Raw genomic sequence first — 13,841 nt, 5'->3', positions numbered from 1 at the left:
GTTTTATAAATTCTTCTCTTCTACTCATTTATCCTTCCATTTTTACCAGGTTTTTTTCTCTGTTTTACATTTTCAGCGTTCAGAAAACCCAAATAGAAAAGCCACCAAGCTTACCATTTCAACCAACGATAAATATAAGAACATCCCAGCAGTGACTGTGAAGATCCAGTCTTGAACGCATGGATCAGCTGACACGGAAAGGCCAATGTATAATCCTATGAAGGCAGTTAGGGAACTTATAAAATTCATCAGGATGGCAGTCTTCATAGAAAGTCCGGAGCTTAAGAGCACAGCAAAGTCTCCTGAAGTTTAAGAGGAAAGGAAAATATAATTATCATTTAACGGAAGATGCCTTTTACCCTGTTGGTCAGGCTGGTCTCGAACTCCTGTCCTCAGGTGATGCACTTGCCTCGGCCTCCCAAAGTGCTGGGATTACAGGTGTGAGCCACCATGCCTGGCTGGTTTTAATTTAAATGTGATTTTATCTTACTGGCCCGTTTGCTGACGTGATGGATAAAGTTTCCCTCCTAATATTTTTCTCACATTTAATATGTAGATTTTAAAGTCCTTGTCAAAATTCTTTAAAGTATTTCTCTGAATGACTCTCTCCCATATGGAATTCTCTGGAATCCAAATAGAGTCATTTCTGGCCCTGGGAAACATCATAAAGGAGTTTAACTGGATTTTATTCCAAGGTACAGGAGTTATTTTTCTAGTCCTCCTCTTCTTATGGTTTAAATAAATTACAAAAGGAAAGTGCTCATCTTTCAATCCTAGGTGAGAAAAAGAATCCTAGTAAACCATAGCTGGAAAGATGTTATTTCTTTCTCAACAAGCCAGAAACAGTAATTCCATTGCCAAACTTACCCATTTCGTGTGGGATTTCATGACACAAGATAGCAATCGTGGTGGTCACTCCTGACTCGGATGATGAGGAGAAGGCTGCTCCTATGGCTAGGCCATCTGCAAAATTATGCAGGCTGTCCCCAACCAGAATCATGATTGCTAACAAGCTAATAACTTTACCTAAAGAACCAAATAAACACAGAAGAAGCATTAACAGAGCATTACATATTTCACCAAATCCTTCAAAACCAACCAGCTTTCCCACCTACCCTTGACATTCTTATATTCCATCTAATGAAATACCATCACTTTGTTTCAGCAAAAGTCAGGACTAGAGGTTTAAGTGTGATAACCAACACACTTGAACGTATGGTCACTGTATTGCTAACTGGTCTAATAAGATAAATTATATGCTGGCATTCCTTATTTTAACATCTTATGCAGTTATGCCTAAAGAAGAAGGTAAAAACCATGTTGTAGCCTCCCCAAATACCACTGATGACCTTCCCGTCTGTCTTTTGTAATGCATTTCAAAATAATTTAAGAACCTTGCTATAGACTAAATGTTTGTGTCTCCCCAAAATCCATACGTTTAAACTTACTCCTCTAGTGTGGTGGTATTAGGAGGTAGGGCCTTTGGAATGGAATTAATACCCTTATAAAAGAGATGCCAAGGAGTTCCCTTGCCCCTTCTGCCACTTCCCGCTGTAGGAAGGCGCCATCTACAACCAGAAAGTTGGCTCTTGTCTTGCACCTTGATCTTGGACTTCTAGGCTCCAGGACCATGAGAAAGAAACTTTTGTTGTTTAGAAGCCATCCAGTAGCTTTACCTAAACTACTTTGGTAGTTTGTTGTAGCAGACTGAGTGGGCCAAGACAAACTTCCCAGGGGAATGTCATTAAAATGGAGTCTATTTCGCAAAGCTGTTCATGTGAGTTAGACTTTCTGTGTCAATCTAGGGCAGTGTGCTTTCTGTCATTGTGTGATTGTTTTGTTTCCCTTTCTGGTGAGTGCTAATGACTTCCCTGAAGCACCCCATTCACTCCCCACTGTGACTTCAAGAGAACCACAACCAACATTTCTGGCCCCATAATTAGCTTTGCAATAATTACTCAATGTTTTCATCTTCCTGCAAGATAACTTTCAGCAGTAGGCCAGTTAGATGTTGAACAAGATAAAGAGAAGCTTCCGTCTTCATGGAATTCTATTATATAATATATATTATCTGGTCAGGAGAGAGCCAATGAAATAATTTTGGTCATAATTGGGTTCAGCTTTTTAATGGACAGAATTTCTGTTCTGAAAAATCTAAATTGCATGTTAGTATAACTCAATTGTAGAGTTGAATGACTCACAAGCAGAAAAAGTATTTCAAGCACAGTACTTATTTTGGTAGTAATCTGCCTAGGTAGACCATTTGATAAGAATAGTCATTAATCAATTGTCATAGTCTAAACTTTCATTAATTATTCGGTTGCATATATATTGTGTGACAGGTGTAAGTAGTAGTTATTGTTACTGTTAGAACTGAATGCATAATGCTTTTTTTTTTTTTTTTTGACAGAGTCCTGGTCTGTCACCCAGGCTGGAGTGTAGTGGCGCAATCTCGGCTTACTGCAAGCTCTGCCTCCCAGGTTCACACCATTCTCCTGTCTCAGCCTCCTGAGTGGCTGAGACTACAGGCACATGCCACCATGCCTGCCTTGTTTTGCTGTATTTTTAGTAGAGACGGGGTTTCACCATGTTCGTCAGGCTAGTCTCGAACTCCTGACCTATGGTAATCCACACGCTTCAGCCTCCCAAAGTACTGGGATTACAGGCGTGAGCCACTGCACCTGGCCTGAGTGCATAATTCTAATAATTGTGCTCAATAAAAATAGAAAGAGGATACTTCCTGGTTTCTAACTGTTACACGGCCTAAGACTATAAGGGAGATTGCATTTTTTTTTTTTTTTTTTGAGACGGAGTCTCGCTCTGTTGCCCGGGCTGGAGTGCAGTGGCCGGATCTCAGCTCACTGCAAGCTCCGCCTCCCGGGTTTACGCCATTCTCCTGCCTCAGCCTCCCGAGTAGCTGGGACTACAGGTGCCCGCCACCTCGCCCAGCTAATTTTTTTGTATTTTTTTTAGTAGAGACGGGGTTTCACCGTGTTAGCCAGGATGGTCTCGATCTCCTGACCTCGTGATCCACCCGTCTCGGCCTCCCAAAGTGCTGGGATGACAGGCTTGAGCCACCGCGCCCGGCCGGGAGATTGCATTATAATGTGGTTTGCCATCTTATTTGGGGAGTATGAATTGATTCATATCATATCCCACACTGTGATATAAATAACTTCAGTAAATTGCAGATAGAGCCCAAATTAACATCTAGAAGATAGCTCCATTTACTGTGTTTCAAAGATGGCCTGTGCATTTTACTTCTAAAAATCATGGATATTTAGAAATATCACTGTAAGACTAACTTACATCCTTCTTGTGGTTCACTAACTTATTTTAGTCTTTGCTAAAAAGGGGAAAATTTCAGGCAACAGCCATAAGAACAAAGAATAAATACTGAATTATTGAATTCAGGGAGTTCTTATTGACATTGCCTGGAAACGCTCAGAGTCCAGTAATGCTACCAGATCATTTAACTGCTCCTGCCAATTTTCAGAGATAAAGCTCTTCTTTGTGAAAGGAAATTTTAAAAAAACTTGAAGTGATACATTTGACAACACTGCAACATGCAAATAAACTTGTAATTTCCACATGCCTACATGTAGTCCTGGTATTAATAGCATATATTCCAAATGAGGATTTTTAGCCAATATTATACCCTGCTAGAAACCAGTGTGGCCTATTTTTGCTGTTGTTTTATTATCTCTGATCATGGGTTTCTAAATGTCAGATCATGGATAGGTAACAAGCCACAGGCAAATATAAACATTTGCATGTAAGCCATAAAGAATATGCTGTGTCTATTTCTTAAAATAATTTAAACATTATTTAGTGGGAGGCTGAGGCAGGAGAATCGCTTGAACCCAGGAGGCGGAGGTTGCAGTGAACCAAGATCGTGCCGCTGCACTCCAGCTTGGGTGACAGAGAGTTTTCGTGTGAAAAAAAAAAAAAAAATTAGTGGAAGACAAGTATTCACTGGTAATTTAATATACTCATTACAGAATTACCTATAGTATTTTACCTTTATTCATGTACTTGGCAATCATATTGAGTTCCATGTTTCTGAACTATCAGAGGTTTTCCATGGTAAAACATGGGAGCTGGAAGTGGTATCACTGTGCTTTTTTAAAATTTAAATCAGACTGTGGATTGAATTTTTGCATCTTGTCTTTTGAAACACAAGTTGAGTTCCACAGATGAGGTAATATAAAACAAGTCATCAAATATTTGAAGCTTAATTCAATATGTCCTGGCAAAGGGGCAGTTGAGTAATGTAATATGGATGTGTTTACTACTCATTCTGTAAGCCAAGCTCGACAGGAAGTAAGCAGGTAAATAGGAGGCCTACAAAATGTCTGAAGAAGACCATCGTTACTCCCTAATCTAGCATCCTCTTTCAGCTCCTGGTTTGACTGGGCATATCCTTCTTTCAAGACCACAACCAAAGAGAAAAAAAAGTCTATTGCAGATCTACTATGTGCCCAGCATTCTAAAATTACTCTTGGAACTAAAAGTTTAGAAGGAAAAATATTACTAGCAATGTTCTAAAAGCAGAAATGGACAAATTTTGAATCAAATAAATAAATTACATGAGTTAATGTATCTAAAACATTTAGAACAGTAGTTGTTATAATGGTGTTTGTTCTTAGTAGTATTTCTATCCCTGACTACATCCCAAGCTAAGGATAAAGACCATTCTTATTTTATTCTGCACTGATCAAGACCATGCTTATTTTATTCTGCATTGCATAAAACATGCCTGAAACGGCATATCTTCAAACATTTCTTCAATGAATAAAACAATGTGAAAGGATGCATTGACGCATGCATGAATGAATGAGCACAAAACAATTGTTGATACATTAGCATTTCTTTAGTTCCCCAGTGCTAGGGTTGACTAGCTATATAATCTTGAGCAGTGATTTAACCTTTCTAACAACTAGTTTCTTCATCTATATAGTTCGATAATATTTATTCTTACTTAAGTTGTAGGAGAATTGAATGAGATCACATCAACTGTGCAGCCCTGTGCCTAGCATATAAGAAGTGTTCAATACATGTTAGCTATATTTATTATTTGCTAAGTTATTATGGTAAAATGGGAATAACTAATCATGATGCATAACATTAAAACCTTAAGAAGTTTGTGTCACAAAAGGGTAAAATAAATGAGAAAAAATAGGGCAAAACTTCAAGAGTAACAGATGAAAACCAAAACAGACAAAAAAGAAAAAACAAACAAACAAAATCTTGCAAGAATTACTCAGAAACATAAGCACAGGTTAATAAAATCCTATCCAAAATTGGTCAATTAAATGCAGAAGAAGAAAAAATCATAGCAACAAACATCAACCTTTGTTAATTAAAAATTAAATGAACAAATGAGTTACAGAATAAGATGTGAATAAATGAGATCATTGATTTGAACTCTACCATCTCAATGACAGTGTGATAAATAAGACGTATTTGTGATGAATTTTCAGTAGACTGATAGAAGATGAGAAAACAAAGATATATCCACACTTCACAGTGAAATAAAAGCCTCAACCTTCACACAAATATATTTAGAAATGAGCTATGATAAATACATAAATGTTTACATTAATTGAAGTTTCCCCTGAAGGGAATTAGTTTAAATCAACTAAGAAAAACTTCATTTTTAAAGGAAAGAGTAAAATTGATATGAATATGTAGTAAATTTGAGAGCTGGATAGGAATTAGTTTTTATTACAAATCCTATTGCAAAGTTTTTCATAATAAACTACATACCCAATATGACATCTACATGGTTTTGACATTTTATTTTCAAACAGATATAACTGTTTTCTATGGCACTTTCTACATGTAAAGTTTAGCTTGGTACTCACATTTTCGGTTGGGGGCTGTCATACTGCCTATAGGCATTTCAGCTGCCTGTGAATCTTCTGGGCTTTTCTATTTTAAATTAAAAAATAACTGATGAAACATAAGTAATAGCCACGATTTTGTTGGAAAATGAAACATCTGGAGAGTTATATTGGTTTTTAAAAGACATTTTAATACTCTAGATGTGTATTAGAACCTCTAGGTTTCATAGACACACACGATGTAGAACTGAAAGTCTGTGGGCAAAGCAAGTCTTTTGCACTCTTCATATTTAGATGAAAATAGCACTCTCAGGTAGATCAGAATCTTCCATAGAGAGCTGAAGGCTACTGAGACAGTCTGTAATTCAGACTCATAAATTATGTAAACCTTTATGAAATTCAAAAGCTATTAAAAAAATTATTCTTGGCCTAACTCGGCACTTCTCCTGTAAGGTGGATTGTGGATTTAGGATTCATCCTCTAATCTGTGAGCAGTGGATGTATGGAATCCACTGGATGGAAAAGAAACCCATGCCAACTCAACACCTCATTTCATTCACGGCAGCATAATATTCTGTGTTAACTGCTCTGCCAGTCAGTAAAAGAATCTTGCCCATTAAGAAAGTAGACCCACCGATTTATAAAAGACAACAATAATAGATTCAAAGTTTTTTTAAATCCTTTTATATGACAGAGAAGTGAGATTTTGAAATTGACTTTATAAGTATAAAGATTACATTTTATTTCAGAGACTGACTTATAGTCCAATTTCTGAAAAGATATTTTCCCTCTTTGCGCCTCTGATTTCAATTCTATAAAAACCTTTTTATCTGCATATTAAATATGTCCTCTTAAAAGCATATTCATAGAATTCTATGACCCAAAATTGTACAAATTTTGACACAAATGTAATGAGTCAAATGCATTTTGTGTGTGTGTAAAAGAGAAAGTAAATTTTACATATTAGTAACATTCACATATTAGAATAATAGCAGCTATTCAAAAGATAATAATAGGCTGTTTTTGGAGAAGGATGGCTGAGAAGTAAGGCAGAGCCTGTAGGATACAGAGAGCAGGAGGCAGATCTCTCACTTAAAGTTGGGTGTATACAGAAACAAAAAACAATGTGATCCCTTTATGTTACACCAAAAACCTAATTATAATCACAATGCTTTATAGTTCTGTTAAAATACCAGAATTTAGATATTTATTCTAGAATGTTTTGTCTTGTTTTTCAACAAAAGCTATTTATTGTCACATTATGTAAAGTAATTTAGAGCCAAACATTCAGGACTTCTTATTGATTGGGAAAAAAATGTACGTTCTTCTTTATCCTTGAGTTTCTTGAAAAAACAAGAAATTAAACTCATCAAACACTCCTAAAAGTTTGTACAATTTCTATTATGCTGTAGGTCAAACTTGCAGCTTAAATAACACGAGGAATTATGCATATATTAGTGAGCTGGAGTGTTCAAATAGCTCAAGACTCACTAAGGTACCTTCAGAGATTTGGTTACATGCATCTTGGGGCTCTGGACACTTCAAAGAGAAGGAATAAGGTCAGTATTAAAGTGATTTTTGAAACTAACCCCACCTGAAGTTATCTTCTTTCAAATCACATTTAGAATATCTAAGCAATAAATACAATTAAGGCTCTTAAAATCGTATTTTAAAGGAAATTTCTGGCTCCTATCTCTGAGTTAGCACAAGATCTGAAATCTACTCCTCGACTTCTATTTTGCTATGTCAATATCTCAGGAATAGCCTCCTCATTTCTACTGAGGAATCTATCCTTACACTGTAAACCCTTTACCCCAAGGCCATGGTTCCAGGAGGCAGGGATTTTAACAATTAAACATTACTTTCATATTTTTCCCATTCCTATACTTACTTAAGAATTTGAATGGGAATATTGTTTTGAACATGATTGGGCATTGTGCTTTGAGAATTAATATAGAAGATTTTATTGTGGAAAAGTTAGTAGAATGAAGGCACTTAACTATGAAACATCTCATTAGGCAGAATCAGTTCTCTCCTGCGTTATGAAATGAACACCCCAGTCCTAGGTGCACTGGGTAATCCCTTGCTCAACATCTGTTTGCATTCACCTAGTCATGGCTAAGGATTACTCAGAATGCAAAACCCAAAGGTCAACTGGTTTATGAAAACTTGTAAACACAAGGATTAAGGACGTGTCTACGATGTCAGTCTGATCCATACATGTTTGAAAGTGATGCAGAGAGCAATGATTTGAATCTGTGGAGGGTGCTTGTTGCTCTTTAAAACAGCTTTCAGGTGCTTGGCCGAGTTTTCTAAACAGTATTTATCATAGTTAAGAATAGGTAAAGCAGGAGTATGGAATCTGTTTGTCTACCCTACTGATTTTCATTTGTTCATTGAGGAATAAAGGAGAGAAGATAATCAGATGAGTAGAATGCTTCAGATCAACAACCTACCAACTGGATAGTTGAAGCAGATTTGCCTCTGCCTGCCTGGTCACTTAATTCAGAGTTGAGTGCAAGATGGTGGGAATGTCCCACGTGCCCATTAACCAATGACAGGCCCTGCTGGATGAGGATGATTTAAAATTAGTGTTGAAGCCAGAAGAACACAGGTGTAGTATTTGTCAATGCCATGGTTCCATTCTATTGCCTATTGGCCAAAATGGTAGTTGCCACAAAAGAGAACTGGGATGCTTTAAGAATGGAATGCAACTTCAAAAATGTCTAGTGATGATTGAAGGAGTCTTGAATAGTAGTAGTTTTTATACTGTCTTTTTATTTACTAAAAAAGTTATATTCACACAAAATTAAATTTGAATTCTTTCTGGAGATACCACAATGATAATAATCAAAAGTATATTGTACCCTGTGACTACTAAAATAACGTCTCTGGAAATATATTCATCAAGGAAAGCATTTGCAGTTCCTAAAACATATGCATTCCTTTTATTTTAGGCAATATTATAAATCTTGAAATTATGCTCTTAAAACTCATGTGCTCTTAAACTCCCTGACAAGCCCATAAACAATCTGAATAAACTCTACATTTTTGGATGTTCAGAATTTCTTTCACTCATTACCATACTGGATTTCTAACTACTGAGTTATTGGTATGTTGGCTTTCTAATTTAGTTTTCCCAACCCAGAAATGTTAATCCATTGGGTATAAGTGGGGATTTGTTATTTTTTTAATGCTTCTTGAGATTAGCACTTCTTTTGTGAAGGGTAAGTTCCTAAACTTTTAGGGTAAGTACTGTAATAGAAGTTGGCATTCCTAATTTCCAAATTACCATAACATCCTAGTTTGAGCCCCAGGCCAAAGAAAAGTCCTGCTTTATTAGAAAACTTTTACAAAAGGTGATTTGTAGTCTATTTGAATTCATGACATCTATTTATTGCTGAAAAGTTTTCAAATATATAGAAAGCTGAAAGAATTGTATTGTAATGTAAATATAGAGCTATCCACTTCCTGGATCCTATGATTATTTTATTAAATCTATTTTATCATGTATCCATCTATCATCCCTCTATCCATCCATAAATTCATTTTATTTTTTGATGCATAAAACAGAATTTTGAACAAATTTAGGAATGATGAACAATACGTGCTATTTATTTTTTCCTTTTTTCTCTTTTTTTTTTTTGAGATGGAGTCTTGCTCTGTCACCCAGGCTGGAGTGCAGTGGTACGATCTCGGGTCACTGCAACCTCCGCCTCCTGGGTTCAAGCAATTCTCCTGCCTCAGCCTCCCGAGTAGCTGGGATTACAGGCGCGCAGCACCACGCCTGGCTAATTTTTGTATTTTTAGTACAAATAGGGTTTCACTGTGTTGGCCAGGCTGGTCTCAAACTCCTGACCTCAGGTGATCCGCCCGCCTCAGCCTCCCAAAGTGCTGAAATTACAGGCGTGAGCCACAGCGCCCGGCCCATATTTGTAGACATTTATCAGCTACTGGCATAATAAAAGAAATTACTAAAGCTGAAAAAATATTTGCCACAAATTTCAAAATTTCTAACCTACTGATTTTTGTAATTTTAAATGCCTTTAAGATAGAAAATGACATGTGATTTTGTGGCTTTTCCAAGTTTTTGTTTGCTTATTTGTTTAGGTTAAGAAAGACATCCAAAACGCTGATTAGTAGCTAGAATGTTGGACCCCTTCGGTCCCCAGACATAAAATGGTGCCCAGTTCATAAACCAACCATGAAGGTTAAACAAAAGGTCGTAACAAGTACACTAACTACTCAGGAATAGATGTTTTAAAAAATTAATATCTTATTAGAAGGAGCTGTGTATTCTTGAAATCAGCATTCCATTAGACATCCCTTACACAGGTAACTTCATTACTTTTGAACAAGTACTTCTGAAGTAACAGATGAATGTATTATAAGACTTTAAAGCACAAGACAAATAAAAATATACCTTGTCATTTGGTGATACAAGAAGAATAAAACATTTTTCTATCAAGAAAAATCCATGGATGCCTCCAATTAATCCCAACAGTTTCCAAATATGACCTTTGCTTTCATGGAAATGCCCAAATTCTGGGGCTTCCTGCTTATGTAAACCAAGAACCTTCAGGAAAAAAAAAAAAAGGCAGAAAGAAAGAAGGACATAACTTTTGATGACTTAACTATCAAATATCAGGCCCAGTGTTGAATATATTTAATTTTCACTCTGGGAAATGCCATGACAAGTATTAACACAATCACTAAAAGTCCAGTTTGCTTTTGGGTGTGTGAATACTTCCACTATACGCTTTAACCAGGGTCAAATAAAATGTGTACAACAGAAAACAAAAGAGAATTTTGAATAGCCTGTGCTAATGAACAGAATGAAACCTAAGCTTTATTTCTGCAAGTACCCTAGATTTTTATACAAACTCAGTCCTTTGGCCAAATTGTTTTTCAGAAGTCCAATCTGCATCTGTTTGTACAACAATGCCTCATAAAATATTAATAAATTTTATATTTCATCTGGGGTTTATTCTCATGCCCCATTGTAATCAAAGTAAACTTTTATTAAATATCAGATAAGTAAGAAATCCACCTTGAAGACTTGTTCCATTGGGAGCATACTGTATGACTGATAATATTTGTCAGGAGTCTGGGACACAAAAGAATACAAGAAATGTATTGGGAATTCTTCTGTAATTGACTCGTCCTATTGGTTGAGTCATTCCACTGGTCAACCTCATGAGTTCTTGTGAGCCAGTAGATCATTCTATACCATATCCCTTCTCTTAGAGAAGGCAATTTATGAAGTAGCTCATAAATGGTTTCCAGATTTAGAATGTTACCATTAAATTTTAAAAAGGAACAAGAAATAATATGTGTAGAGATTGTATGTATATACATTCATACATATATGTATATAGGCATTTAGGTGTGCATACATATATGTACGTGTGTATATGTGAGTATACATATGTATCTACATAAATACATTGTGTATGTAAATATCACTAAAAAACAATATATGTTAGTCAACTTTTTCTCTTCCTAAGGACATTAAAGGATACCCATCTAATACTTCTAATGATTATTATTGCACAAAATAGAGAACATTTGTAATATCATAAAAAAAAAACAGAAGAAAAACCCCAGATCTCAAAATAAAATGTAGATCTTTCAGTTGAACAAATTTAGCTGACTAAAAAAGGCAATCATATGAGTAGCGTTTTTCTCACTTCTGTGCAGACGTTTGAAAACTTGCCACAGATCACTGATTTTTCTAGCATGCCACCACACTTGTCCTGCATCTTTCCTTGTCTCTTTTGTGTTTTCTTTTTTTTCTCTCTCCCTTTTTTTTTTTCTCTTGAGACGGAGTCTCGCTCTGTTGCCCAGGGCAATGGCATGATCTCTCGGCTCACTGCAACCTCCACCTCCTGGGTTCAAGCGATTCTCCTTCCTCAGCCTCCTGAGTAGCTGGAATTACAGGCGCCCACCACCACACCCAGCTAATTTTTGTATTTTTAGTAGAGATGGGGTTTCGCCATGTTGGCCAGGCTGGTCTCGAACTCCTGACCTCAGGTGATCTGAAGGACTGCCTTGGCCTCCCAAAGTGCTGGGATTACAGGCGTGAACCACTACGCCTGGACCTCGTCTCTTTTCTTAAGCAAAAAAAACTGTCTACAAAATTTGGTGAAACCCAGCTAATCTCTTAAGTTCTCCTCTGTAACATGTTGTGGCCATCCTCAAGTCCACCTTTGCTGTGGGCTCCCTGTTTGGGGGAGACTCAGCCTGACCTGAGAGCCTTTTTCTGCTTCCTAGGCTCCTGGGCAGTAAATAATTCTGCTACCACTGCTGTGACCTAGAAAAAAGGCCTCGGCCACCGCCTCTAGTCGATCATAAGCCCTGAAATATTTCCAGGATATTAGATTATGAGGGCAATTAAAACTCATAATGGTTTTATTTTTCCAATGCTCCCTTTGCGATTTTCAGAACATTGAATAACAATTGAGCCTCTAAGCAACAAGAGTGACCCTGCAGGAAATTGCCAGAGGCTTGTGGAAAATTTTAACCAGCTCAGGCTTTGCTGGAGTGGGGATCATTGGTCCACTGTTATTATCCCCGGTAAGAGATTTCAGAGGGAAGAGAAAACCTCGTCTGTAGATGACCTCAACTCAGGTTTTACTCCTTTCTTTTCTGAAAAAGAGCCTCAGCACATGTTAACAGGAGGCAGCCTCCTGATGCTTACCTGTTCCATAAGAGAAATTTAGACACTGTTAGGCAAGAAGGAGAATTCCACTGTAGTGGCTCAAATAAAGAGACATGAAAGATAAGACTATTACAGAGGTGGGCAGGGTCAAGGGTATAAACAAGGGATAATGAGGCACCCAGAGGCATCCCAGGAAAGCATTGCCACCCTTAGGGGTGCAAGGGGAAAGGGAGGAAGGCCAATGAGCCACAGAGCTGTGGGGACGCTGTCCACTGGAGACGTAGCCCACGGCAAATCAGCCACTTCCAGAGCAGATGCCGGAGCCGGGAGGGAGCTGGGCACAAACACCTCTGCCCCTGTCTCCTCCTTCCCTGAGTTTTCCATTGCTTCCCTCATTGGCTGACCACAAACAAAAATCCAACCTGCAAGGTAGCTGAGGAGCTGTAGCCTTCTGGGCAGAATAGAAAGAAGGACAAGTGAATTAGGCCATTTTTGTGTTGCTATAAAGAAATATCTGAGGCTGGGTAACCTACAAAGAAAAGAGGTTTAATGGGCTCCTGGTTCTGCAGGGTGTACAGGAAGCATGGTGTCGGCATCTGCTTCTGATGTGGGCCTCAGGAAGCTTCCAATCACAGCAGACAGTGAAGGGGAAGCAGGCACATCACATGATGAGAGAGAGAAAGCAAGAGAGAGGGAAACGGGGAGATTCTGGACTTTTAAACAACCAGGTCTTGGGTGAACAACCTGAATGACAACTTTTTTTGAGACAGAGTCTCGCTCTGTCACCCATGCTGGAGTGCAGTGGTATGATCTCTGCTCACTGCAACCTGTGGTATGATCTCTGCTCACTGCAACCTTCGCCTCTCGAGTTCAAGCTCCGAACTGTCTCAGCCTCCCGAGTGAGTGGCTGGAATTACAGGCGCATGGCACTACGCCCAGCTAATTTTTGTATTTTTAGTAGAGATGGGGTTTCACCACACTGTCCAGGCTGGTCTCGAACTCCTGATCTCAAGTAATCCACCTGCCTTGGCCTCACAAAATGCTGGAAGTACAGGCTCATGCACCATGTGCAGCTAATTTTTGTATTTTTAGTAGAGATGGGGTTTCACCACGCCAGCCAGGCTGGTCTTGAACTCCTGGGCTCAAGCAATCTTTCTGCCTCAGCCTCCCATAGTACTGGGATTACAGGTGTGAGCCACCATGCCCTGCCACCTTTTCTTTTATTTCAAAAACACTACTACTATGTGGCAAGCCTAATGTTGGGGCATCTCTTCTCTTCTACAAGTGCAGAGAGGCTTTGGGGAAATAATATTTCTTTCTAAGGAAAACACCAG

The 13,841-nt window shown here is 38.0% G+C and overlaps 1 protein-coding gene across 6 annotated transcripts in view; it reads right to left on the bottom strand.

Moving 5' to 3' along the window:
- The window catches only part of SLC39A12 (solute carrier family 39 member 12), an 80,595-nt gene that overhangs the window by 32,580 nt on the left and 34,174 nt on the right, over positions 1–13,841 (bottom strand). For 2 of the 6 annotated variants that reach the window (XM_005564744.4, XM_065520388.1), the window contains 5 exons: positions 10,270–10,422; positions 8,303–8,413; positions 5,868–5,934; positions 868–1,026; positions 115–302 (listed from right to left, as the gene is read on the bottom strand). In XM_005564744.4, the coding sequence (XP_005564801.3) occupies positions 115–302; positions 868–1,026; positions 5,868–5,934; positions 8,303–8,413; positions 10,270–10,422 (678 nt within the window). The remainder of the gene's footprint in view (positions 1–114; positions 303–867; positions 1,027–5,867; positions 5,935–8,302; positions 8,414–10,269; positions 10,423–13,841) is intronic. The other 4 variants (XM_045399649.2, XM_074001152.1, XM_045399650.2 and 1 more) reach the window with 2 other exon arrangements.

The sequence above is a fragment of the Macaca fascicularis genome, chromosome 9 (assembly GCF_037993035.2).
Source record: "Macaca fascicularis isolate 582-1 chromosome 9, T2T-MFA8v1.1".
In the NCBI taxonomy this organism is placed as follows: domain Eukaryota; kingdom Metazoa; phylum Chordata; class Mammalia; order Primates; family Cercopithecidae; genus Macaca; species Macaca fascicularis.
This window is presented reverse-complemented; position numbering and strand designations above follow the sequence as displayed.